This window comes from Moschus berezovskii, chromosome 5 (assembly GCF_049115385.1).
Source record: "Moschus berezovskii isolate FMDL1 chromosome 5, NW_MosBer_1.0, whole genome shotgun sequence".
NCBI lineage: Eukaryota > Metazoa > Chordata > Mammalia > Artiodactyla > Moschidae > Moschus > Moschus berezovskii.
This window is the reverse complement of record NC_142464.1, coordinates 104447480-104475193: the sequence shown is the minus strand read 5'-3', so window position 1 is coordinate 104475193 and position 27714 is coordinate 104447480. Positions and strand designations below refer to the sequence as shown.

The 27714-nt window shown below is 40.3% G+C and overlaps 1 protein-coding gene across 1 annotated transcript in view; it reads right to left on the bottom strand.

Moving 5' to 3' along the window:
- The window catches only part of CFAP299 (cilia and flagella associated protein 299), a 724858-nt gene that overhangs the window by 693526 nt on the left and 3618 nt on the right, over positions 1–27714 (bottom strand). Inside the window, exon 2 of the mRNA XM_088836097.1 lies at positions 8707–8837. Within this exon, the coding sequence (XP_088692223.1) occupies positions 8707–8837 (131 nt within the window). The remainder of the gene's footprint in view (positions 1–8706; positions 8838–27714) is intronic.

Below are 27714 nucleotides of genomic sequence, written 5' to 3'. Positions count from 1 at the left end.
GATCACCCTTATAGGCCAAGAAGCTAAAATCCAAACATCAAGATGTACCAGCAGGGTCATGCCTACTCTGGAAACTTTAAGGGAATCTTTCCTTGCCATAGTTTTTGGTGGCTTGCTGGAAATCTTTGCCATTCCTTGGTTTGTAATCACTTGAATCCTTAATTGTCACATGGCATTTTCCCTGGGTATCTGTCTTCACATGAAAGTGAAGTGAAAGTCTCTCAGTCGTGTCTGACTCTTTCTGACCCCATGGACCATACACTCCACGGAATTCTCCAGGCCAGAATACTAGAGTGGGTAGCCTTTCCCTATAGGGGATCTTCCCAACCCAGATATCAAACCCAGGTCTCTCACACTGCAGGCAGATTCTTTACCAGCTGAGTCACAAAGGAAGCCCAAGAATACTGGAGTGGGTAGCCTATCCATTCTCCAGCTGATCTTCCCAACCCAGGAATTGAACTGGGGTCTCCTGCATTGCAGGCAGATTCTTCACATGGCCATCTTCTAATAAGGACACCAGTCATACTAGATTAGGGGCCCACCCAACTTCAATACGAACTTATCTTAGTTAACTAATTATGATTTTATTTTCTTAGGCTTCAAAATCACTGAGGACAGTGATTCCAGCCATGAAATTAAAAGATGCTTCCTCCTTGGAAGAAAAACTATGACAAACCTAGACAGTGTACGAAAAAGTAGAGACATCAGTTTGCCTACAAAGGTCCATATACTCAAAGTGAAAGTGAAAGTCACTGTCGTGTCCAACTCTTTGTGACCCCACTAACAATACAATCCATGGAATTCTCCAGGCCAGAATACTGGAGTGGGTAGTCTTTCCCTTCTCCAGGGGACCTTCCCAACCCAGGGATCGAACCCAAGTCTCCCACATTGCAGGCAGATTCTTTACCAGCTGAGTCACAAGGGAAGCCCAAGAATACTAGAGTGGGTAGCCTATCCCATCTCCAGTGGATCTTCTCAACCCAGGAATCAAACTTGGCTCTCCCCCATTGCAGACAGATTCTTTACCAACTGAGCTATCAGGGAAGCCCATATAGTCAAAGCTTTAATTTTTCCAGTAGTAACATGCTGATGTGAGAGTTGGACCATCAAGAAGGCTGAGTGCTAAAGAATTAATGCTTTTGAATTGTGGTGCTGGAGAAGACTTGAGAGTGAGTTGGACAGCAAAGAGATCAAACCAGTCAATCCTAAAGGAAATCAACCCTGACTATTCATCGGAAGGACTAACACTGAAGCTGAAATTCCAATACTTTGGCCACATGATGCGAAGAGCCGACTCATTGGAAAAGACCCTGATGCTGGGAAAGATTGAAGGCAGGAGGAGAAGGGGGTGGCAGAGGATGAGATGGTTAGATAGCATCACCAACTCAATGGACATGAATCTGAGCAAACTCGGAGATAATGTAGGACAGAGCGGCCTGGCATGCTGCAGTCTAAGGGATCACAAAGAGTCTGACACAAAAGAGTGACTGAACAACAACAACTGGTCATATCTGCAATGATCTTATTCCCAAATAAGGTCACATGTTGTGGTACTGGTGGTACTGGGGATTAGGATTTCAACAAACCTTTGCTGGAGAATGCAACTGAACCCATAAAATCTAGGAATGTCTGTAAATTACAGTGAGAAAGAAAAACTTTCCCAATAGGCAGAATTTTCAGTGACACATCTGATCATATACTTTGTTTTTGTTGTTTATTTGTTTTTTGATTGCCCAGCATGTGGGATCTTAGTTCCTTGAGCAGGGATCAAACTCACACCCCTTGCAGTGGAAGCATGGAGTCTCAACCACAGGGCTGCCAGAGAAGTCCCTGGTCATCCCTATACATCTCTGTGTAAAAGGATAAGGAAAAACAAATGTCCAAAAATTAGAAAAGACTCACAGGCAATGGTGAATGGGCTAACTGGCTGGGCCGAAAACTGGGAAGAAAAAAGGTGGAAACTAAGAATATCTGAGGTGGTGTCACATGGATGGAATATAGGGTAATGAGGTGAAGTGTGAAGATTTTTATAACACCCATCAAAAATGATGCACTAAACAACCAAACAGACAAAAGGGCTCAGCCAGTTGACGTCACTCAGCCTTGTCAGCAGTCTTCTCAACACCAGGATGACAGACACATCAACAAAGTTCAACAGATCAAGGACCCAACAGCAGACTCCCACTCACCAAGGCGGATCTAACTACTCTACTTCTCCAGGTCCAATTTTCCAGCAAAAGAGACCAATGTTGAGTCTCTGGGAGGGCATTAGTCCTCAAGGAGAACAATGAACTCTTGTTGACAGTTGGACTATGCTGCTCCTTTTTGTCCCTGAAGGGACAAAAATTTATTCCCATGGGAACACCTACATATTCCAGATATAAATGTGCTTCTTGCTGCCTACCTGACCTTAGTTGGCACCACTATCTGGGTGCCTACAGAATGCCTAATCCACAGGCATGAAATCCAATACAACATAGCACCCGAACCGGGAAACCCACTGTACAACAAAAAAAAGGTGTGGGCGAGAGTTCATGATCATGGGCTCCTCTGGTCAAATCACTTAGTGCCCCATCAGAAGTTGTCAGCTTAAAACTGTTTAGAATAGTCCACAGGAGGTACAACTGGATCTCCAGCTCAGAGGCAATATTGTTCAAGGATAGGGCGCCGTCTTTGAGAATACTCTTAGCAGGAAAAACAGCAAGTGTGTCACTGAACTATAAACTCTGCCTTCCATGTGAGCACTCTTACATTTCTTGTGCCCAGGTCCCAGCAAACAAGACGGAGAGACACTGTCTTGTGAAGAGTTACTCTTGCTGACTGAGAGAGATGGGACTACTCTTACAGAATGGTGGCAACACACTTGAGCGGCCCACCCACGTACCTCTTGGTACTTCCTAATAGAACTTTAAATGAGGATGAGAAATTCAGCAACTTCAACATGAGCACAGTAGGATTACCATGGCCTCCATCATCTTAAGGTTGAGACTAACAGAGGTGACAGCTGAAGACAGAGGATATAGGATGAACAGCAGAATGAGACGATGAGAACCACCTCTGGCCCCCAGACCAACAGCAGTGATGGGGACTCTAGCTCATCCCACTAACTCTCCTCTTGTGAATGACCTCTCTGGGAGAAAGGCCCTTGGTGCTGCGGAAGAGCTGCTCCCTGCAAGTATAAAATGGATCCATACGTCACATGGGGTGAACCATAGCAGGCATGGGGACATGGCGCTCAGATACCCCTCGGATAAAGGCCTCACTGCCTGGCTGTGGGAAAATGCTAAAATGACAGCCTCTGGCTGTTAACCTTTCCAGGGTCTGCCTCAGTTTCAAGCTGAGATCACACTGGGAGGGCAACCCTCAGGCAATGACTAGACTCAAAAGAGGTACTAAGGGCCTGAACACTTCACCCAAACTTTAACAAACAGCCTTTACTCTGGAGCTTTCTGAGGTGCTGGGACAGTCTTTGTAACTTTGGTATCAAGAGTCTGACCCTCCAGTACTCTTGCCTGGAGAATCCCTTGGACAGAGGAACCTGGTGGGCTACAGTCCATGAGGTCGTGGAGACAGACACGACTGAGCGACTGACACACACACAAAATTGAGGAGATACTTGATGGTGCAAGGGTACACTTTATCTACTCTCCCATCTCCCGCAGGAAGCAGGATGGGGCAGGCAGCACCTGGGAGGCGGGATGGCTCACCCCCAGCCCCCATCCCTTCTGGAAGTCTTGGGGCCTCAATGCCTGCAACAGCTGGCCTTGGGCAAATAAAAGACTAAGTTGTTTACTGGCAAAAAAAAAGAGTCTGACCCTGAGTCTTCCCGGGTGGTCCAGTGGCTGGGACTCTGCGCTCCCAGTGCCGGAGGCCCCGGTTTGATGCCTGGTCGGGGAACTCAATCCCACATGTTGCAACTAGTTTGTATGCCACAACTAAAAACATCCTGAGTGCCGCAACGAGGACTGAAGATCCCACATGTGGCGATGAAGACCCAGCACAGCCAAATAAATACACAAATATTTTTTAAAAAGTAAAGAAGATTCTGACCCTGCTTAGTCCTGCTCCCTCACTTTCCCTTTCACAGGTGTTACTTCCCCAGCAAAACTTCTCTCTTCTGACCCCCACTGTCCGCTTCCTGGAGAAGCTAATCTCAGACAAGCCACAACTCTAGATTTCTTGCTTGAGAGCTATTAATGTACAAGAATGACTTTAAAAGCATAAACCACTTGAAACAAAGTGAAAAGGTGAAACCATTTTATGGAAATCAGATGTTAACTAGCAGAAAACATTAAACTTACAGAAATTCATTTAATTCACTAGCCTATGGTATTCCCTTTTGATCATAAAGTGAATCATAAAACAAATTTTGACCTTGTCTAACTTCATCTTCAGAAAAAGTATGCTATCAATTAATAGATACTTCCAACTCCTATTTTTAAAAACAGATTGAGGAAGAATACTCCACTTAGAAATAGTGGACAGATGATAAGCTGATGATTGGTTGGAATAAGAAAGGTTGGGGACTTGTCCGACTCTTAAAATTTAGTCCCCAATGTACTTGAGGATAAAAGAATATAGGGCCTTCTCCAAAATCACTATGCATACATGCGTGCTCAGTCATGTCCAACTCTTTGCAACCCCATGGACTGTAGCCCACCAGCTTCCTCTACCCATGGGATCTCCCAGGCAAGAATACTGGAGTGGGTTGCCATTTCCTCCTCCAGGGATCTTCCCAACCCAGGGATCGAACCTGGGTCTCCTGTACCTTCTGCATTGACAGGTGAATTCTTCACCACTGAGCCACCTGGGAAACCCAAATCACCACAGATATCCTCTCTATTTCAGCAAGAAAGATCACAGGGATCCCTATATATTTGGTATCTGAGATACCCGTCAAACTCCCTTTACAGGAATTCCCACAGGTGCATCACAAAGCCTCTCAAGAAGATGGCAACAGTCAAGTAGTACAATTCTCAGTTCCTCCAGGGCTACTATTTATGCCCTCTGTGTTTCAGATTCTGCATTTCAGTAAAAATAAGGTCATTATCTCAGAAGCAGTTTAAAGAAGAGCTAATTCATCTCCTAAAAACATAAACTGACCCAAAGCTAAGAGACTGATGATCTCACAAGCTCATCCAGGAGAGTGTTCAGGGTGAGATACAACTACTAACTAGACCCCAATAATCCAGTATCCAACCTGTGTGCAAGTAGTCAACATCTTTCTATCACCCATGGAAATCAACTGAACTTCTCACTACAAATAAAAGTTCTCCAGGACTTATGAGGGGAGCTACCTCAGTAAACACCAGCTAAACTTTCTTTCCAACCTTTACAAAAAGTCTCTGCCTTGCAGCTACCCAGCTGGCATGAATCTCAGTGGATGGGGGATGAGAGATGATGTTTATGTGATAATGAAGCAGAGAGGGCTTTGACGCAAAGGTTGAGGGAGCTAGGAGAAGGCAGAGCCCACCCACCGCTACCACTGCCACCACCACAAATCCAGTAAATGTGGAAATGAGTGATCTCTAGCTGGTACAACTTGGGGGGGACATCTTAGCAAGGGACTAGGCATAAATTAAGACAAAGAGGTAGAGAGGATGATTTGTGAAGAAGGCAAGTTTATCATGGATTTAGGCAAACTGAATGTGTGTCCATCTGCATACCCTTGTCTTCCTCATTGACTCCTACTTGCCCTTTAAAAGTAAATTCAGCAGACATGCCTTAAGAAGAGCCTTCCCTGTTCACATTCAAATCTTGACTTAGTACTACTTCAGGGTGTTGCTGCGAGACCTATGATAGCATATGTTATCTTCTGCTGTAACTGCCTTCCTAAATTGAGATATAATTCACAAGCCATAATATTCAAACTTCCAAGGTACACAATACAATGGTTCTTAGTACAGTTACAAAGCTGTACAGTCATCACCAATATCTAATTCCAGAACATTCTATCACCCCAGAAAGACAGCCCATACCCACTGGCAATCATTCTTCTTTCACTCTTCCTTCCAGCCCTTGACAAAGACAACCACAAATCTACTTTTGTCCTTATGGATCTACTAATTGTGGACACTTTACATAAATGGGACTATGTAACTTACAAACTTTTTACCTGCCTCCTTTGCTAAACCTGATATTTTCAAAGTTTATCCATATCATAGCAAAGAAGAATATTTCACTCTTTTTTATGACTGAATAGTATTCCATTGTTATCTATGTATACCTTTTTTTTATCCATTCATCAGTTGATGGACAATTGGATTGTTTCCCTTTTTTTTTTGTTTTTCCCCTCTTTTGTCCATGCCATGCAGCATGTGGGATCTTAGTTCCCTGACCAAGGATTAAACCCATACCCCCTGCAGTGAAAGCTCAGAGTTTTAACCACTAAACCATCAGGGAAGTCCTGGAGTTTCTGCCCCTTTTTGGCTACTATGAATAATCCTGCTATGAACACTGGTGTATAAGTTTTCAAGTGGACCTAAGTGTTCAGTTCCCTTGGGTATACACTTAGGAGTGGAATTACTGGGTTATATGGTAACTATTTGAAGAACCGCCAAATTATTTCCCACTGTATACTCCCACCAGCAACATCACTGTCTTTTCTTTATCCAGCCCTCAATTTTCTGGAGGACAGGGACTAATAAGTATTCAATAATAGCCCCCGCACCTAGCATAACATCTAGTGCAGCATGGTTGTCTATGAGTATTTGTGAAGTGAACAACTAAGGAATTTGTTTTAACCTTGTGCTTTCTTCCAGCAAAATACTCCCTCCCAATATCTTTAACCAGTCATTTTTACCTATGAAACTATTCTAAGAAAGTGACATATTCTTAGGTGCCAGCAGTTCTTGAAATGAGTGCTCTGTGATTGCTGGAAAATAGGATTGTGATCTGCATGGGGCCGCTCACCCACACATTAGAGAAGCTAAGATAATCTCATAGTAGAATCACATGTTTTCAAGGTGGTACCAGTTGGCGGTCAGGCAGATGTTCACACATATTTTCAAAGTGATCCTCAGCAAAATAAGTACAGGACATGTCTGGTGTCCAGACTCTGCTGGCCCTGCTGCCAATAACACTACAATGGACCTGGGCAGAGAAGGGAACAAAGTAACTCCCACATAGGGCAAGAGGAAACATTTGGGGCCCATCCCATATGTGGGTAAACTTTCCCTTCTCCAGGGGATCTTCCCAACTCAGGGATCGAACCCAGGTCTCCCACGTTGCAGGTGGATTCTTTACCAGCTAAGCCACCAGGGAAGCCCAAGAGTACTGGAGTGGGTAGCCTATACTTTCTCCAGCAGATCTTCTTGACCAGAAATTGGACAGGGGTCTCCTGCATTGCAGGTGGATTCTTTACCAACTGAGCTATCACAGAAGCCCCAAATGAGTGTGAAAGCAGATTCATTCTCAGGGTCTCTAGAAAAGAACTCAGTCTAGCCAACACCAGGATTTCAACGTTGTGATACAGAGTGCAGAGAATCCAGCCAAACCACTGTACTCTGATTTCTGACCTACAGGACGATGAATAAATATATTTGTGTAGTGTTCAGCCACTTAGTTTGTAGCAATGTGTTATGACAGCAATAGAAGACTAATATATTACTGAATGTCAGCTTATTAAATTCCAATATTCTATGGTTCTGAAGTATGAGAACCACTACTTTAATGGAAAGATCCATTAAAATTGCACATTTCCAGAATGGATTCACAGTCCACTGCCAAATGTTATTTTTATAGCAAATCCATGGGAGACTTCTACTCATAAATACTGGGTAATTTTTTAAATGTTACCTAAGAATAATGTGAGCTTCCCTGGTGGCTCAGTGGTAAAAACCTTGCCTGCCAATGCAAGAGATGTGGGTTCGATCCCTTGATTGGGAAGATACAGTATTCTTTTTTTTTTTAATTTATATGTTTTTTAATTGAAGGATAATTGCTTTATAGAATTTTGTTGTTTTCTATCAAACATCAACAATAATCAGCCATAGGAAGGGAAATCCTATGGACAGGGGAGCCTGGCAGGTTACGTCTATGGGGTCAGAAAGAGTCAGGCACAACTTAATGACTAAAGAACAACAACAGCAAGAATATACCAATTTCTAAGTAATTATCTTCTTCAACATTTACAACTTTAGCATTAACTTTTAAAACGAAATAGATAATTACTTGTCAAAAATCTTTTTCAAATTGTCTTACTTGTTTATTCACTTTAGATGTATGTCTGTTTCCTAATACATTCAATGTATTTTATTAAACTCACATTTCACATAACCAGGTATGAGTCACATTAACAAAAGCCAGTGATTGTTAATAGAATCCAGTGAATCAATTTTTACAAAAGCGTGAGAATGTAAATGAAGCCAAAGATTTACAGGCCTCAAAAGTACAAAGGAAAAAATCATTTGTAGTTTTTGTGTAAAACCAATTATATAGAATTGTGTTTTAATAGGACTTTATTGGTATGATGACCATACTTCAGTATCGATATTTTTTAAATAAGTAGCTCACAGTTGCTTGTGGCTTTCTTGCAACCATACCACAGTTCCTCCAATCCCTGATCTGCACAACACATGCTTAGAATATTCCAAGTTCTACCGGTTCCAACCAGTGCTTCTAAATTACCACAATGCCAACAAAACTGGGTCTTTTTCACAGACTCTACAATGTAATATAAAATCAGTTTGGAACATGGACACTTACTTTTTCTGAGTTCTTTCAGCCAACCTTGCAATCTCTATAGCAGCCTTTCTTGCTTCAAAATCTTCTCGTTTCACTACCTCTCCAGTACCTCGGTAGCCTAGCTCCACCAACTGGCGGGCCAGACCTTCATCCTGAAAAGAAGATCAATTGTTAGGTTTGTGGATGAGACATTTTATCAGTGTATACTGAATAACTGTTTCAAACGAAAAAGCAAATGTGTTATTTAAATATGAGACAAGATATGTTAGACATGAAAAGTTAGAATTTTTTCCAACGATAATTTTATAAACATCTGATTTGTCATCCCTTTCCCAGAGATGTAAGATGGGAAAAATAATAATAACAACATCATGCACTAAATTTTCTCTAAGGGACTGGAAGACAAAAGTCTGTTATGTTTTTAATCAATTTATGAGAAGAGCTGTAGATAATTAATAAAGTATCCTTAAAACAATAAAACTAACAGACAATAGTATTTATACAAGAAAGACTTTATAAAAAGCAATTGCACAAAAAAGAAAACTGGGTTGCTTTCAGAAAGTTCAATACTTCAGAGACTTACTTCCTTGAAGTCAATTAACTGATGACACAGGGCATTATAACTTCAAATACAAAGCAAAGAGCAGATGAGTTTCCTATTTGAGTAGAAGGATATTGTTTCCATATAATGTCGGTACCAATAAACACAGAGAAGTAGAAACCCAGTTCAGTTCAGTTCAGTTCAGTCGCTCAGTCGTGTCCGACTCTCTGTGACCCCATGAATCACAGCACGCCAGGCCTCCCTGTCCATCACCAACTCCCGGAGTTCACTCAAACTCATGTCCACGGAGTCGGTGATGCCATCAAGCCATCTCATTCTCGGTCGTCCCCTTCTCCTCCCGCCCCCAACCTTTCCTAGCATCAGAGTTTTTTCCAGTGAGTCAACTCGTCGCATGAGGTGGCCAAAGTATTGGAGTTTCAGCTCTTGCATCAGTCCTTCCAATGAACACCCAGGATTGATCTCCTTTAGAATGGACTGGTTGGATCTCCTTGCGGTACAAGGGACTCTCAAGAGTTTTCTCCAACACCACAGTTCAAAAGCATCAATTCTTCAGCGATCAGGTTTCTTCACAGTCCAACTCTCACATCCATACATGACCACGGGAAAAACCATAGCCTTGACTAGACAGACCTTTGTTGGCAAGGTAATGTCTCTGCTTTTTAATATACTATCAAGGTTGGTCGTAACTTTCCTTCCAAGGAGTAACCATCTTTTAATTTCATGGCTGCAATCAGAGTCTGCAGTGATTTTGGAGCCCAAAAAAATAAAGTCTGACACTATTTCCACTGTTTTTCCATCTATTTGCCATGAAGTGATGGGACCAGATGCCATGATCTTTGTTTTCTGAATGTTGAGCTTCAAGCCAACCTTTTCACTCTCCTCTTTCACTTTCATCAAGAAGCTTTTGAGTTCCTCTTCACTTTCTGCCATAAGGGTAGTGTCATCTGCATATCTGAGATTATTGATATTTCTCCCAGCAATCTTGATTCCAGCTTGGGTTTCCTCCAGCCCAGTGTTCCTCATGATGTACTCTGCATATAAGTTAAATAAGCAAGGTGACAATATACAGCCTTGACGTACTCCTTTTCCTATTTGGAACCAGTCTGTTGTTCCATGTCCAGTTCTGACTGTTGCTTCCTGACCTGCATACAGGATTCTCAAGAGGCAGGTCAGGTGGTCTGGGATTCCCATCTCTTTCAGAATGTTCCACAGTTTATTGTGATCCACACAGTCAAAGGCTTTGGCATAGTCAATGAAGCAGAAATAGATGTTTTTCTGGAACTCTCTTGCTTTCTCCAAGATCCAGAGGATGTTGGCAATTTGATATCTGGTGCCTCTGCCTTTTCTAAAACCTGCTTGAACATCTGGGAGTTCACAGTTCACATATTGCTGAAGCCTGGCTTGGAGAATTTTGAGCATGACTACTAGCGTGTGAGATGAGTGCAATTGTGCGGTAGTTTGAGCATTCTTTGGCATTGCCTTTCTTTGGGATTGGAATGAAGACTGACCTTTTCCAGTCCTGTGGCCACTGCGGAGTTTTCCAAATTTGCTGGCATATTGAGTGCAGCACTTTCACAGCATCATCTTTCAAGATTTGAAATAGCTCAACTGGAATTCCATCACCTCCACTAGCTTTGTTTGTAGTGATGCTTTCTAAGGCCCACTTGACTTCACATTCCAAGATGTCTGGCTCTAGGTCAGTGATCACGTTATCGTGACTATCTTGGTCGTGAAGATCTTCTTTGTACAGTTCTTCTGTGTATTCTTGCCACCTATTCTTAATATCTTCTGCTTCTGTTAGGTCCATACCATTTCTGTCCTTTATCGAGCCCATCTTTGCATGAAATGTTCCCTTGGTATCTCTAATTTTCTTGAAGAGATCTCTTGTTTTTCCTATTCTGTTGTTTTCCTCTATTTCTTTGCATTGATCACTGAGGAAGGCTTTCTTATCTCTCCTTGCTATTCTCTGGAACTCTGCATTCAGATGCTTATATCTTTCCTTTTCTCCTTTGCTTTTCGTTTCTCTTCTTTTCACAGCTATTTGTAAGGCCTCCTCAGACAGCCATTTTGCTTTTTTGCATTTCTTTTCCATGGGGATGGTCTTGGTCCCTGTCTCCTGTACAATGTCACGAACCTCTGTCCATAGTTCATCAGGCACTCTATCTATCAGATCTAGTCCCTTAAATCTATTTCTCACTTCCACTGTATAATCATAAGGGATTTGATTTAGGTCATATCTGAATGGTCTAGTGGTTTTCCCTACTTTCTTCAATTTAAGTCTGAATTTGGCAATAAGGAGTTCATGATCTGAGCCACAGTCAGCTCCTGGTCTTGTTTTTGCTAACTGTATACAGCTTCTCCATCTTTGGCTGCAAAGAATATAATCAATCTGATTTCGGTGTTGACCATCTGGTGATGTCCATGTGTAGAGTCTTCTCTTGTGTTGTTGGAAGAGGGTGTTTGCTATGACCAGTGCGTTCTCTTGGCAAAACTCAATGAGCCTTTGCCCTGCTTCATTCCGTGCTCCAAGGCCAAATTTGCCTGTTACTCCAGGTTTCTTGACTTCCTACTTTTGCATTCTAGTCCCCTATAATGAAAAGGACATCTTTTTGGGGTGTTAGTTCTAAAAGGTCTTGTAGGTCTTCATAGAACCATTCAACTTCAGCTTCTTCAGCGTTACTGGTTGAGGCATAGGCCTGGATTACTGTAATATTGAATGGTTTGCCTTGGAAATGAACAGAAATCATTCTGTCGTTTTTAAGATTGCATCCAAGTACTGCATTTTGGACTCTTTTGTTGACCATGATGGCTACTCCATTTCTTCTAAGGGATTCCTGCCCACAGTAGTAGATATAATGGTCATCTGAGTTAAATTCACCAATTCCAGTCCATTTCAATTCACTGATTCCTAAAATGTCTATGTTCACTCTTTCCATCTCCTGTTTGACCATTTGCAATTTGCCTTGATTCATGGACCTAACATTCCAGGTTCCTATGCAATATTGCTCTTTACAGCACCGGACCTTGCTTCTATCACCGGTCACATCCACAACTGGGTATTGGTTTTGCTTTGGCTCCATCCCTTCATTCCTTCTAGAGTTATTTCTCCACTGATCTCCAGTAGCATACTGGGCACCTACCGACCTGGGGAATTCCTCATTCAGTATCCTATCATTTTGCCCTTTGATACTGTTCATGGGGTTCTCAAGGCAAGTATACTGAAGTGGTTTGCCATTCCCAAGATGACCACAAAAACCTTCAAAATGAAAATATATATATATATTTCCCTATAATTCCCTAGACCTTTTATATTTCAGTTACTTTAAAAATTGTCACACACATTTCTGTTACTTGCATAGCATATTCAAAAAAGAACAGCATCTCCCCATTGAAGAGGTGATATTTTAATTGAAGTTACTAATATAAAGGCTTAAGTATTACGTGTGCATGCACGCTAAGTCGCTTCAGTTGTATCTGACTCTGTGTGACCCTATGACACTAGCCCACCAGGCTCCTCTGTCCCTGGAATTTTCCCAGCAGGAATACTGGAGTGGGTTGTCATACCCTCCTCTAGGGGATCTTCTGGAACTAGGGACCAAACCCCTGTCTCTGACATCTCCTGTATTAACAAGCGGGTTCTTTACCACTAGTGCCACCTAGGAAACCCCTAAATATTACATAACAATATGTATAATAACATTTTACATTATCCCTTATAATACCATCTTAATTAAACAGAAAATGTCTGTAATAATGTGAAAATAGCATTTATTTTATTGTTACAGACCCTCACTTAATACATCACTGCTGAATGCAAGAACTGTCTCAGTTCAGTTCAGTTGCTCAGTCGTATCTGACTCTGTGCGACCCCATGAATCGCAGCACGCCAGGCCTCCCTCAGTTCAGTTCAGTTCAGTCGCTCAGTCGTGTCTGACTCTCCGCGACCCCATGAATCACAGCACGCCAGGCCTCCCTGTCCATCACCAACTCCCGGAGTTCAATCAAACTCATGTCCACAGAGTCAGTGATGCCATCCAGCCATCTCATTCTCGGTCGACCCCTTCTCCTCCCGCCCCCAACCTTTCCTAGCATCAGAGTCTTTTCCAGTGAGTCAACTCGTCGCATGAGGTGGCCAAAGTATTGCAGTTTCAGCTTTAGCATCAGTCCTTACAATGAACACCCAGGATTGATCTCCTGTAGGATGGACTGGTTGGATCTCCTTGCAGTCCAAGGGACTCTCAAGAGTCTTCTCCAACACCACAGTTCAAAAGCATCTCTTTGGCGCTCAGCTTTCTTTATAGTCCAACTCTCACATCCATACATGACCACGGGAAAAACCATAGCCTTGACTATACAGACCTTTGTTGACAAAGTAATGTCTCTGCTTTTTAATAGGCTGTCTAGGTTGGTCATCACTTCCCTTCCAAGGAGTAAGCATGTTTTAATTTCATAGCTGCAATCACCACCTGCAGTGATTTTGGAGACCAAAAAAATAAAGCCAGCCACTGTTTCCACTGTTTCCCCATCTATTTGCCATGAAGTGATGGGACCAGATGCCATGATCTTAGTTTTCTGAATGTTGAGCTTTAAGCCAACTTTTTCACTCTCCTCTTTCACTTTCATCAAGAGGCTCTTTATTTCTTCTTTATTTTCTGTGTAGCACAATTAAAATGAAAAAACTTAATTCATGATTAATAATCTATTCAACCCACAGTTGCTATTTTAAAGTTCAAACTACTCAAACAAAATAAAAAATTCAGATACTATCAACACGGAAAACCTGACTACTTTGCTCTGGTAAACACTAAAAGCAAATACTGAAACCTGTGTAGCAATATGGGTACATTTGCCAAGTAAAGACAATGCAAAGCATCAGGGTTTGCCAGGGCTGTTTCTTTCATGACTTGTTCCCCTGCTCACTCTATACAGGCTACATTCCTCTGAACCACAAAACTGAGCAAATGCCTCCACCTAGTGGAGTGAACATTTAATAGAAAAAGGATGCAGATTTTTAGTTTGATTTACAAAAAATGAGAAGACTTGAGTATAAACTTTCTTAAATACATTACTAAAAGTGAGCTCAGAGAAATAATTCATAGCTGAGCTCTGTGAGACTGTGGGGTTCTTCTAGCAGCAGAACATAAGTTGCTTGTGGTCAACAGAGCATTTTATATAATAAAGACCATTAAAAAGTCTCTATATTGACTAGTTGTTTTTCCTACACCTCTTTCTGCTCTGTACCACAGTGTGCTATGGAACTGACCAGCCAGGTATAAGGAACCATGATTCATCACATATAACTCATCAGTGATTGAATTAAACCCAACCCAACTCCAGTATTAACTTTGCATATGGAGTGAATTATGCATTGTTGTGTACCCTACCAGAGCCACACTGAATCATTCGGATAGTTCTGTGCTCATTGACACTAATATGTTGTTGTTCAGTCACTAAATCATGTCTGACTCTTTACGACCCCATGAACTGCAGTATGCCAGGCTTCTCTGTCCTTCACTATCTGCTGGAGTTTACTCAAACTCATGTCCATTGAGTCGATGATGCCATCCAACCACCTCCTCGGTCATCCCCTTCTCCTCCTGCCTTCAATCTTGCCCAGCAGCTCTTCGCATCAGGTGGCCAGAGTACTGGAGCTTCAGCTTCAGCATCAGTCCTTCCAATGAATATTCAGTGTTGATTTCTTCAGGATTGACTGGTTTGATCTCCTTGCAGTCCAAGGGACTCTCAAGAGTCTTCTCCAGCACCACAGTTTGAAGGCATCAATTCTTTGGTGCTCAGCCTTCTTTGTATTGTAACAAAAGACAAGATCAAGTAGAAAGTTGAAGTTGTTTCCCCACTTAACCATAACCATGTTCTAACTGGTGGAGTCACAAGTCATCTCTCCATTTTAAATGGGTAATCATCTTTAAATAACTTATCTTTAAAGAAACAGAAATAAAATAGTTTTATTCATTCACATATTCATTCATTCATTTGCATTTCTGGTGATTTTCATTCTTTTGTGTAGATCCAAGTTTCTTACAGATACATAATTTCTCTTCTACCTCAAAAACTTTAACAATTCTTGCAGGAAAGGTCTGCTAACGGACTTCCCTGGTGGTCCAGTGGCTGAGACACCATGCTCCCATTGCAGGGAGCCCAGGTTCGGTCCCTGGTCAGGGACTAGATCGCACATGCTGCAACTTAGGTGTTCACATGCCACAAACTGTTGAGTTCACATGTCCTTGTGTCGCAGTACAGCCAAATAAATAAAATAAATATTTTTTAACAGGCCTGCTAACAACAAGTTATCTTGGCTTTTTTTTTTTTTTTTGACTAAAGAAAATATTTATCTCACCTTAATTTTTTTCTCCAAGTTTTATTGAGATATAATTGACATACAGCACTATATAAGTTCAAGGTGTACAGTATAATGATTTGATTTATATATATGATGAAATGATTACTGCAGTAAGTTTAGTTCTCATCTATCTCATACAGATACCAAATTAAAGCAATAGAAAAATATATATTTTTCCCCTTGGGATGAGATCTCTTAGGATTTACTCTCAACAACTTTCAAAAGTGACATGAAGCAGAATTAATTATACTTGTCATGTTGTACATTGTACTAGGGATATATCCCTAGTACTTATTCATCTTATAATTGGAAGTCTGTACCTTTGCACTGCCTTCATTTAATTCCCCCTCCCTCCACCCTCCTCAATCTCTGGTAACCACAAATCTGATCTTTTTCTAAGAGTATCTTTGTTTGTTTGTTTTAAAGTACGTTGACCTACAACACTGTTAGTTCCAGTTACACAGCAAGGAGATTTCATATTCCTATCAAATAATAACCATGATATCTAATTAACAAATATCTCACCATGCAAAGATATTACACAGTTATTGACTCTATTCCCGACATTGTACATTTCATACCCATGACTCACGCACCTCTGTGCACCTGAAAGTCTTTATCTCTTAATATCCCTCATCTATTTCTCTCCTCCCTCTAATTCATTCCCGTTGGGAATCACCCGTATGTTCTCTGTATCTATCACTCTACTTATGTTTTGTTAAATATAGCTGTTCATTTGTTTTGATTTTCTAGATTTTATATATAAGTGAGATCAAGGAGCATTTGTCTTTGTCTGATTTATTACATTTAGCATAATGTCCTCTAGGTCCACCCTTCTTGGCAGAAATGGCAAGATTTCATTCTTTTTTATGGCTGAGTAATATTCTATTGTAACCACATCTTTATTCATTCATCAGTTGATGTCACTTAGAAGTTTCCGTATCTTCAGTTCAGTTCAGTTCAGTCACTCAGTCGTGTCCGACTCTTTGTGACCCCATGAATCACAGCACGCCAGGCCTCCCTGTCCATCACCAACTCCCGAAGCTCACTCAAACTCATGTCCATCAAGTCGGTGATGCCATCCAGCCATCTCATTCTCTGTCGTCCCCTTCTCCTCCTGCCCCCAATCCTTCCCAGCATCAGACTCTTTTCCAGTGAGTCAACTCTTCGCATGAGGTGGCCAAAGTATTGGAGTTTCAGCTTTAGCATCAGTTCTTCCAGTGAACACCCAGGACTGATCTCCTTTAGAATGGACTGGTTGGATCTCCTTGCAGTCCAAGGGACTCTCAAGAACCACAGTTCAAAAGCATCAATTCTTCAGCGATCAGCTTTCTCAACAGTCCAACTCTCACATCCATACATGACTACTGGAAAAACCATAGCCTTGACTAGACGGACCTTGGTTGGCAAAGTAATGTCTCTGCTTTTTTTTTTTTTAATAATTTTTATTTCTAAAAAAGAATTTTATTAAAAAAGCACAAATGCAAAGAAATGAACAGAGGAAAATTTATGCGTCGAACCTGGACTGGTCATTTATGATAATATACATGCTACAATTCCATTCTCCCCAATCATTCCACCTTCACCCTCTCCCACAGAGTCCCAAAGACTGTTCTAAATGCCTATGTCTCTTTTGCAGTCTCTTATACAGGGTTCAGGTTACCATTTTTCTAAATTCCATATATATGCGTTAATATACGGTATTGATGTTCTTCTTTCTGGCTTACTTCACTCTGTATAATTGGCTCCAATCTCATCCACCTCATTAAAACTGATTCAAATGTATTCTTTTTGATGGCTGAGAAATACTCCATTGTGTATATGTACCAAAGCTTTCTTATCCATTCATCTGCAGATGGACATCTAGGTTGCTTCCATGTCCTGGCTATTATAAACAGTGCTACAATGAACATTGGAGTACATGTGTCTCTTTCAATTCTGGTTTCCTCGGTGTGTATGCCCAGGAGTGCGATCGCTGGATCATATGGCAGTTCTATTTCCAGTTTTCTGAGGAATCTCCACACTGTTCTCCATAGTGGCTGTACTAGTTTGCATTCCCACCAACAGTGTAAGAGGGTTCCCTTCTCTCCACACCCTCTCCAGCACTTATTGCATGTAGACTTTTGGATAGCAGCCATTCTGACTGGTGTGAAATGGTATCTCATTGTGGTTTTGATTTGCATTTCTCTGATGATGAGGGATGTTGAGCATTTTTTCATGTGTTTATTAGCCATCTTTATGTCTTCTTTGGAGAAATGTCTGTTTAGTTCTTTGGCCCATTTTTTGATTGGGTCACTTAGTTTTCTGGAATTAAGCTGCAGGAGCTGCTTGTATAATTTGGAGATTAATCCTTTATCAGTTGCTTCATTTGCTATTATTTTCTCCCATTCTGAAGGCTGTCTTCTCACCTTGCTTAGAGTTTCCTTTGCTGTGCAGAAGCTTTTGATTTTAATCAGGTCCCATTTGTTTATTTTTGCTTTTATTTCCAATATTCTGGGAGGTGGGTCTTGGAGGATCCTGCTGTGATTTATGTCGGAGAGTGTTTTGCCTACGTTCTCCTCTAGGAGTTTTATAGTTTCTGGTCTTACATTTAGATCTTTAATCCATTTTGAGTTTATTTTGGTGTATGGTGTTAGGAAGTGTTCTAGTTTCATTCTTTTACAAGTGGTTGACCAGTTTTCCCAGCACCACTTGTTAAAGAGACTGTCTTTTCTCCATTTTATATTCTTGCCTCCTTTGTCGAAGATAAGGTGTCCATAGGAGCGTGGGTTTATCTCTGGGCTTTCTATTTTGTTCCATTGATCTATATTTCTGTCTTTATGCCAGTACCATACTGTCTTGATGACTGTGGCTTTGTAATAGAGCCTGAAGTCCGGCAGGTTAATTCCCCCAGTTCCATTCTTCTTCCTCAAGATTGCTTTGGCTATTCGAGGTTTTTTGTATTTCCATACAAATTGTGAGATTATTTGTTCTAGTTCTGTGAAAAATATTGTTGGTAGCTTGATAGGGATTGCATTGAATGTATAAATTACTTTGGGTAGTATACTCATTTTTACAATATTTATTCTTCCAATCCACGAACACGGTATATTTCTCCATCTATTCGTGTCCTCTTTGATTACTTTCACTAGTGTTTTATAGTTTTCTATGTACAAGTCTTTTGTTTCCTTAGGTAGATATATTCCTAAGTATTTAATTGTTTTCATTGCTGTCTCTGCTTTTTAATATGCTATCTAGGTTGGTCATAACTTTCCTTCCAAGGAGTAAGTGTCTTTTAATTTCATGGCTGCAGTCACCATCTGCAGTGATTTTGGAGCCCAAGAAAATAAAGTCTGACACCGTTTCCACTGTTTCTCCATCTATTTCCCATGAAGTGATGGGACCAGATGCCATGATCTTAGTTTTCTGAATGTTGAGCTTCATGTCAACTTTTTCACTCTCCTCTTTCACTTTCATCAAGAGGTTTTTTAGTTCTTCTTCACTTTCTGCCATAAGGGTGGTGTCATCTGCATATCTGAGGTTATCGATATTTCTCCCAGCAATCTTGAATCCAACTTGTGCTTTTTCCAGTCCAGTGTTCCTCATGATGTACTCTGAATATAAGTTAAATAAGCAGGGTGACAATATACAACCTTGATGTACTCCTTTTCCTATTTGGAACCAGTCTGTTGTTCCATGTCCAGTTCTAACTGTTGCTTCCTGACCTGCATACAGGATTCTCAAGAGGCAGGTCAGGTGGTCTGGTATTCCCATCTCTTTCAGAATTTTCCACAGTTTATTGTGATCCACACAGTCAAAGGCTTTGGCATAGTTAATAAAGCAGAAATAGATGTTTTTCTGGAACTCTCTTGCTTTCTCCATGATCCAGCGGATGTTGGCACTTTGATCTCTGGTTCCTCTGCCTTTTCTAAAACCTGCTTGAACATCTGGAAGTTCACGGTTCATGTATTGCTGAAGCTTGGCTTGGAGAATTTTGAGCATGACTTCACTAGTGTGTGAGATGACTGCAGTTGTGCAGTAGTTTGAGCATTCTTTGGCATTGCCTTTCTTTGGAATTGGAATGAAAACTGACCTTTTCCAGTCCTGTGGCCACTGCTGAGTTTTCCAAATTTGCTGGCATATTGAGTGCAACACTTTCACAGCATCATCTTTCAGGATTTGAAATAGCTCAACTGTAATTCCATCTCCACTAGCTTTGTTTGTAGTGATGCTTTCTAAGGCCCACTTGACTTCACATTCCAAGATGTCTGGCTCTAGATGAGTGATCACACCATCATGATTATCTTGGTCATGAAGATCTTTTCTGTATAGTTTTTCTGTGTATTCTTGCTACTTCTTCTTCATATCTTCTGCTTCTGTTAGGTCCATACCATTTCTGCCTTTTATCAAGCCCATCTTTCTATGAAATGTTCCCTTGGTATCTCTAATTTTCTTGAAGAGACTTCTTGTCTTTCCTATTCTTTTGCTTTCCTCTATTTCTTTTCATTGATCGCTGAGGAAGGCTTTCTTATCTCTCCTTGCTATTCTTTGCTAATATAAATAATAATGCAATGAACATGGGGTGGCTATGTCTTTTGTAACTAATATTTTCATTTTCTTTGGAGTAGAATTGCTGGATAATATGGTAGCTCTAGTTTTAAATTCTTGAGGTGTCTCCATACTCTTTTCCACAGTGACTGCAGCAATTTACAGTGCATGAAGTTTCCCTTTTCTCAACATCCGCATCAATATTTGTTATTTGTTGTCTTTGATAACAGCCATTCTGAAATTTGTGAGGTGTTACCTTGTGGTTTTGATTTGCATTTCCCTGATGACTAGCCAGGCTTCAGCCATAAGTGAACCATGAAATTCCAGATGTTCAAGCTGGTTTTAGAAAAGGCAGAGGAACAGAGATCAAATTGCCAACATCCGCTGGATCATAGAAAAAGCAAGAGAGTTCCAGAAAAACATCTATTTCTGCTTTATTGACTATGCCAAAGCCTTTGACTGTGTGGATCACAGTAAACTGTGAAAAATTCTGAAAGAGATGGGAATACAAGACCACCTGACCTGTCTCTTGAGAATCCTGTATGCAGGTCAGGAAGCAACAGTTAGAACTGGACATGGAACAACAGACTGGTTCCAAATAGGAAGAGGAATACATCAAAGCTGTATATTGTCATCCTGCTTGTTTAACTTATATGCAGAGTACATCATGAGGAACGCTGGGCTGGAATCAAGATTGCCGGGAGAAATATCAATAACCTCAGATATGCAGATGACACCACCTTTATGCAAGAAAGTGAAGAGGAACTCAAAAGCCTCTTGATGAAAGTGAAAGAGGGGAGTGAAAAAGTTGGCTTAAAGCTCAACATTCAGGAAACTAAGATCATGACATCCGGTCCCATCACTTCATAGCAAATAGATGGGGAAACAGTGGCTGACTTTATTTTTCTGGGCTCCAAAATCACTGCAGATGGTGACTGTAGCCATGAAATTAAAAGACACTTACTCCTTGGAAGGAAAGTCATGACCAACCTAGACAGCATATTAAAAAGCAGAGGCATTACTTTGCCAACCAAGGTCCGTCTAGTCAAGGCTATGGTTTTTCCAGTAGTCATGTATGGATGTGAGAGTTGCACTATAAAGAAAGCTGAGCGCAGAAGAATTGATGAGCTTTTGAACTGTGGTGTTGGAGAAGACTCTTGAGAGGCCCTTGGACTGCAAGGAGATCCAACCAGTCCATTCTAAAGGAGATCAGTCCTGAATATTCATTGGAAGGACCGATACTGAAGCTGAAACTTCAATACTTTGGCCACCTGATGTGAATAGCTGACTCATTTGAAAAGACCCTGATGCTGGGAAAGATTGAGGGCAGGAGGAGAATAGGATGACAAAGGATGAGATGGTTGGATGGCATCACCGACTCAATGGACATGAGTGTGGGTAAACTCCGAGAGTTGGTGATAGACAGGGAGGCCTGGTGTGCTGTGGTTCCTGGGGTCGTAAAGAGTCGGACACGACTGAGCGACTGAATTGAAGGGAACCGATGACTAGTAACACTGAGCAACTTGTCATACATCTGCTGGCCATTTCTTCACCTTCTGTGGAAAAATGTCTATTCTGATTATCTGTCATTTCTTTAATCATCTTGTTTGGGTTTTTCTGATGTAGAATTATTTGAGTTCTTTGTACATTTTGGGTATTTACCCCTTCTCCAATGTATCATCTGCAAATATCTTCTCCCATTTACTAAGTGGCCTTTTGTTGATAGTTTCTTTTGCTATGCAAAATCCTTTTAATGTGATGTAGTACTATTTGTCTATTTTTGTTTTTGTTTTCCTTGCCTGGGCAGATATATCCAAAAATGTATTTCCCAGACCAATGTAAAAGAATGTACAGGCTATGCTTTCCTCTAGAAGTTTCATGGTTTCAAGTCTTGCATTTAAGTCTTTAATCCATTTTGAATTTATTTTTGTACATAGTATAAGAAAGTACTCCAGTTTGGCCTTTTTGCACACAGCTGTCCAGTTTTCCCAAAAGCATTTGTTGAAGAGGCTGTCTTTTCCCATTGTATATTCTTGTCTTCTTTGTCATAGATTAATTGCCCACTAAAGTCTGGGTTCATTTCTGGGCTCACTCTTCTGTTCTATTGACCTGTATCTGCTTTTGTGCCAATACTATGTTATTTTGATTACCATAGCCTTGCAGTATAATTTTAAATCCAGTTCTTTCTATATTAAGATTGCTTTGGATATTTGACGTCTCCTGTGTTTCCATAAAATTTTAGAATTTGTGCCAGTTCTATGAAAAATCCCACTGGTATTTTAATAGGGATTGCATTGAATCTGTAGATTGTCTTGGGTAGTAGAGTCACTTTAACAATATTAATTCCTCCAATCAATGAGCACTGTATATCTTTCCATCTGTTTGTGTTGTCTTTAGTTTCCTTCATCAGTGTCTTACGGTTTTCCAAGTGCAGGTAATCTATCTTCTTAGTTAAATTCATTCTTAAGTATTCTGTTCTGTTTGATTCAGTTACAAACAGGATTGTTTTTTCAGTTTCCCTTTCAGAAAGCTCACTGATAGCATATGGAAAAGCAACAGGTTTCTGCATATTAGTTTTGTATACTTCTACTTTACTAAATCTTATGATGAGTTCTCATAATTTTTTGATGGTGTCTGAGGATTTACTGGGGCTTCCCTGGTAGCTCAGATGATAAAGAATCCACCTGCAATGCTTCTTCGGTGGCTCAAACAGTAAAGAATCTGCCTACAATGCAGAAGACCTAGGTTAGATCCTTGCATTGGGAAGATTCCCTGGAGAAGGAAATGGCAACCCACTCCAGTTTTCTTGCCTAGATAATTCCATGCACAGGGGAGCCTGGAAAGCTACAGTCCATGGGGTCGCAAAGAGCTGGACACGACTGAGTGACTAACACTTAGGATTTATTATGTATAGTATCATATCACCTGCAAAGAGTGGTGGTTTTACTTCTTCCTCTCTAATTTGTATTCTTTTTATTTCTTTTTCTTCTCTAATCACTATGACTAGGATTTACAATACTATGTTGAAAAAAGTGTGGCAAGTGTGGGCATCCTTCTCTTATTCTTGACCTTAGATAAAATGCTTTTAGCTTTTTACTGTTGGTGATGGACAGGGAGGTCTGGCGTGCTGTGATTCATGGGGTCGCGGAGAGTCGGACATGACTGAGCAACTGAACTGAACTGAACTGAGCTGATGATGACAGCTGTGGGTTTGTCATATATAGCCTTTATTATTTTGATGTATGTTTCCTTTATACCCACTTTGTTGAGAGTCTTTATCAGAAATGGATACTGAATACTGTCAAAAGCATTTTACTACATCTATTGAAATGATCATATCATTTTCATTCAGCAATTTGTTAATAACATCATATTAATGAAATTTGATTAGTGAATATTAAGCCACTTTGACTGATTAGTAAATATTGAGCATCCTTGTATCTCTAGAATAAATCCCATTTGACCATGGTGTATGATCCTTTTAATGTATTATTGAATTCAGTTTGCTAACATTTTGTTGAGGATTTTTGAGGATATTGATCTATAATTTTCTTTTTTGTGTGTGATATCTTTGTCCAGTTTTGGTATCTGGGTGATGTTGGCTTTGCAGAATAAGTTTGGAAGCATTACTTCTGCTTTAATTTTTTGAAGTATTGAAAGGAATAGGAGTTAACTCTTCTCCAAATGCTTGGTAGAACTCACCTGAGAAGCTATCTGCTCCTGGACTTTGTTTGCTGAGAGTTAGTTTATTACTGATTCAATTTCATTACTGGTAATTGGTCTGTTCATATTTTCTATTTCTTCCTGGTTCAGTCTTGAGAGAGTGTACATTTCTAGTAATTTGTCCATTTCTACAGGGTTGTCCATTTTATTGTCATACAGTTGTTCATAATAGTCTCTTAAACAATCCTTTGTATTTCTGTGGTATCAATTATAACATTTCCTTTTTTATTTTTTATTTTATTTGTTTGGGCCTTCTCTCTTTTTTACTTGATAAGACTGGATAAAAGTTTATCAATTTTATTTATCTTTCAAAGAAATAACTTAAGTTCATTGATCTTTTCTATTGTTTTTCTAGTCTCTATTCACTTATTTTTTGCTCTGATCTTTATGGTTTCTTTGTTTCTACTCAGTTCAGGTTTTGTTTGTCTTTTTCTAGTTCCTTTAGGTGCAAGTTTAGGTTGCTTATTTGAGATTTTTCTTGTTTCCTAAAAAGCTTCTTTCGTTATACACTTCCCTCTTAGAACTGCTTTTGCTTTCATCCCCTAGATTTTGGATTGTTGGTCTTCTCTTTTATCTTTTTCAGGAACTTGTTGTTTTCTCTTTGATTTCTTCAGTTATTTCACTTAATTTTTGAAAGACATTTTTGCTGGATTAGTGTTACAGGTTGACTTTTTAACCTTTCAGCACTTTAGGGAATGTTATCCCATTGTACTATGGCTTGTATTATTTCGGATGAGAAGTGCAATCTTCCTGTCTGAGTCCATCTTTGCAATTGTATGATAAACCATACTACTTAAGAGTAGTATTTAGCAATCTCTGATCTATCGTTTCTTATTATATTCCTAGATTCATTTCTCACTCAGTAAGTAAAATTAGTCTTTAGCTTTCCATTTTGTGCTATCATTTTATGGATTGATGTCAGGGCTATACAAATCCTATAAATGATTTAAGAAAATTACATGCTTTTCTTTTTATAAATTTTTAATTATATACGTTAGACTTTAATTCATTCTCCTTGTGAAAAGTAAAATGTGGCAGACTCAGTGAATCTGTATTCTGGCAACTTAGCTAAGTTAGAGCTTTGTTTCCATAACTTTCCTTCCTTAGTTAGTTACAGAGTAGGTTGGACCACAAGAGACATTTGCAATAGATTTGGATGATAGAAGAAGAGCAACCATATTGTTCTAGCTCATACAGGATCTTCTTTACTTCCTCCGACTCCTGGGGTAGGTGTATGAGTATGTTTATCTCTGTGACTAAAGATATTAGTTTCTTCTGCAGATCTCCTCCTACCATCAAAGTTGGAACTGTAGAAAAGGTGAGAGCCTGATCCAAGTTCCAGTTTGTCCTTATGAATTCTAGTGCACTTTTACAGGTCCATTTCCCCTGTTTCCCCCACTTCTCATGTAACTTTACTTCCTGGCTGTCTGTCCTAATGACTTCAGGTTCCAGACACTAAAAAAACAGCCCCTCATCAACCATTTAAACAGTTCTCATAACAGTGTAGGGGAAAATCTCTATAAAATAGTCAACATACATGACACATACATATTTGCATCTACGTGTGTGTGTGTGTGTGTGTGCACGCACGCATGTTCTGCTTCTCTTAGTGAACCCTGAATGAGTCACAGTTGGCTATTGGCAATGATTCCAGAGGAATGGAAATTTAAAGGACAGATTGAATGGTTCTAGGTTACCTAGAATCGGTTCTCTGACCTTATTAAAGGTATCACAAGCCCTCTTTACAGTAGAAAAGATTGTGCTGTAGCCAGTGAAGTGCAGAGGCCAAGTTTTAATTTATCAACTTTACAGACCTGCAATGAAGTCAGGACTTTGGGTAACCAAGTGTTTTCTGCCAGAGTATAATTTAGTGGCAATAAGAAAGATAATGGCATTGGTTGCTTCTAAGTGTGTTCAAAGCTATGGGAAAAGAAAATGAAAAGCCCAAAGCTTAGCAGGTTAGTTACACATGACCACCTCCATCATGAAAGGGGAAAACATCTGATATAGTTTCATGATATTTAAAAGCTTTTTTCCAAGAGAAAAAAATACTCCATAGGCCACTAGACAGTGGAGCAAACATATGACTATAGCCAGAAGAGGCAAACCAACTACTACCAAATGTATCTGTTCCTATCAGATTGAATTGTTGGCCTTTCCAAAGTTGAAGGGGCCCAATGTGGTCAATTTGCCACCAAGTAGTTGGTTGGTTCCCTTGAGAAACAGTGCTATATTGTAGGTATTCAGCTTGGTTGCTGACAGTCAAATGCCTGTCATTTGAGTTGGATATTCAGCCTTTGCAAGAGGGCACCCACGCTACTGGGCCCATGTGTAGCCTCCGTCTTCCTCCACGTACCTATTATGCCAGCACTAAAGTGGCCAATGAAAGAAGTTGGCTGACAACAAATGGCTTAACTAATATCAAATTTAAAAGTAAATTTATTTACCTTTCCTCCAAACATAGTCATCATTTTCCATTTTGGAGACCTTTGAAATTATGATTGATATAACACAAAGTATTAATTTCTCACTCCTAATCAACGTCAACAAGTTTCATTTAATGCATATGAAAAACTCTGCCTTAAAAAAAATTGAAACCTTTCTTAACAATATTAAGCTTAAGCTTGGCAATTGTACACATGTGCTACAAAGATAATTATATCCTTTTGGGATATTTATTGTCTATATTTCATTATTGTTTATTTAGATATTCAAAAATTTAGATTGAAACATTGTTTGGCACCACTACCTTTTGACCCTCATTTATTTCAGTGACTTCCATTGCAAGGCATAAAACTGAACCCTCATGATTTTAATTTTATATTATCTGTATAAAATATTAAAAGCTTGATTTTGAAGTCAGAAAATATGTTGGAAATACCACCTGGCTTTTTTTAACACATAATTCCAGAAAGACCAAATTTTCTGCCCAAGGTCACAAAATTTGTTCATGGAAAAGATAGGACTAAAGTGAGATGTTTCTACTTCCTTAAAATTATGTTCCTGGACTTCCCTAGTGGAACAATGGGTAAGAATCCACCTACCAATGCAGGGGACACAGGTTCATTCCCTGACTGGGAAGATTCCACATGCCTCAGAGCAACTAACCCCATGAGCCACAACTGCTGAGCCAGTGATCTAGAGCCCCCCAGCTGAAACTACTGAGCCCATGTGCCACAACTATTGCAGCCTGAAAGCTCTGGGAGGCAGGTCAGGTCATCTGGTATCCCCATCTCCTTAAGAATTTTCCACAGTTTGTTGTGATCCACACAGTCAAAGGCTTTGGCATAGTCAATAAAGCAGAAGTAGATGTTTTTCTGGAACTCTCTAGCTTTTTCAATGATCCAAAGGATGTTGGCAATTTGATCTCTGGTTCCTCTGCCTTTTCTAAAACCAGCTTGAACATCTGGAAGTTCACGATTCATGTACTATTGAAGCCTGGCTTGGAGAATTTTGAGCATTAATTTGCCAGCATGTGAGATGAGAGCAATTGTGCAGTAGTTTGAACAATGGACTGGTTACAAACTGGGAAAGGAGTATGAAAAGACTGTATATTGTCACCCTGCTTATTTAACCTATATGCAGAGTACATCATGCAAAATGCTGGGCTGGATGAAGCACAAGCTGGAATCAAGACTGCTGGGAAAAATATCAATAACCTCAGACATGCAGATGACACCACCCGTATGGCAGAAAGTGCTGCTGCTTCTGCTAAGTCACTTCAGTCGTGTCCGACTCTGTGTAACCCCATAGACAGAAGCCCACCTGGCTCCCCCGTCCCTGGGATTCTCCAGGCAAGAACACCGGAGCGGGCTGCCATTTGCCTCTCCAATGTGTGAAAGTGAAAGTGAAGTTGCTC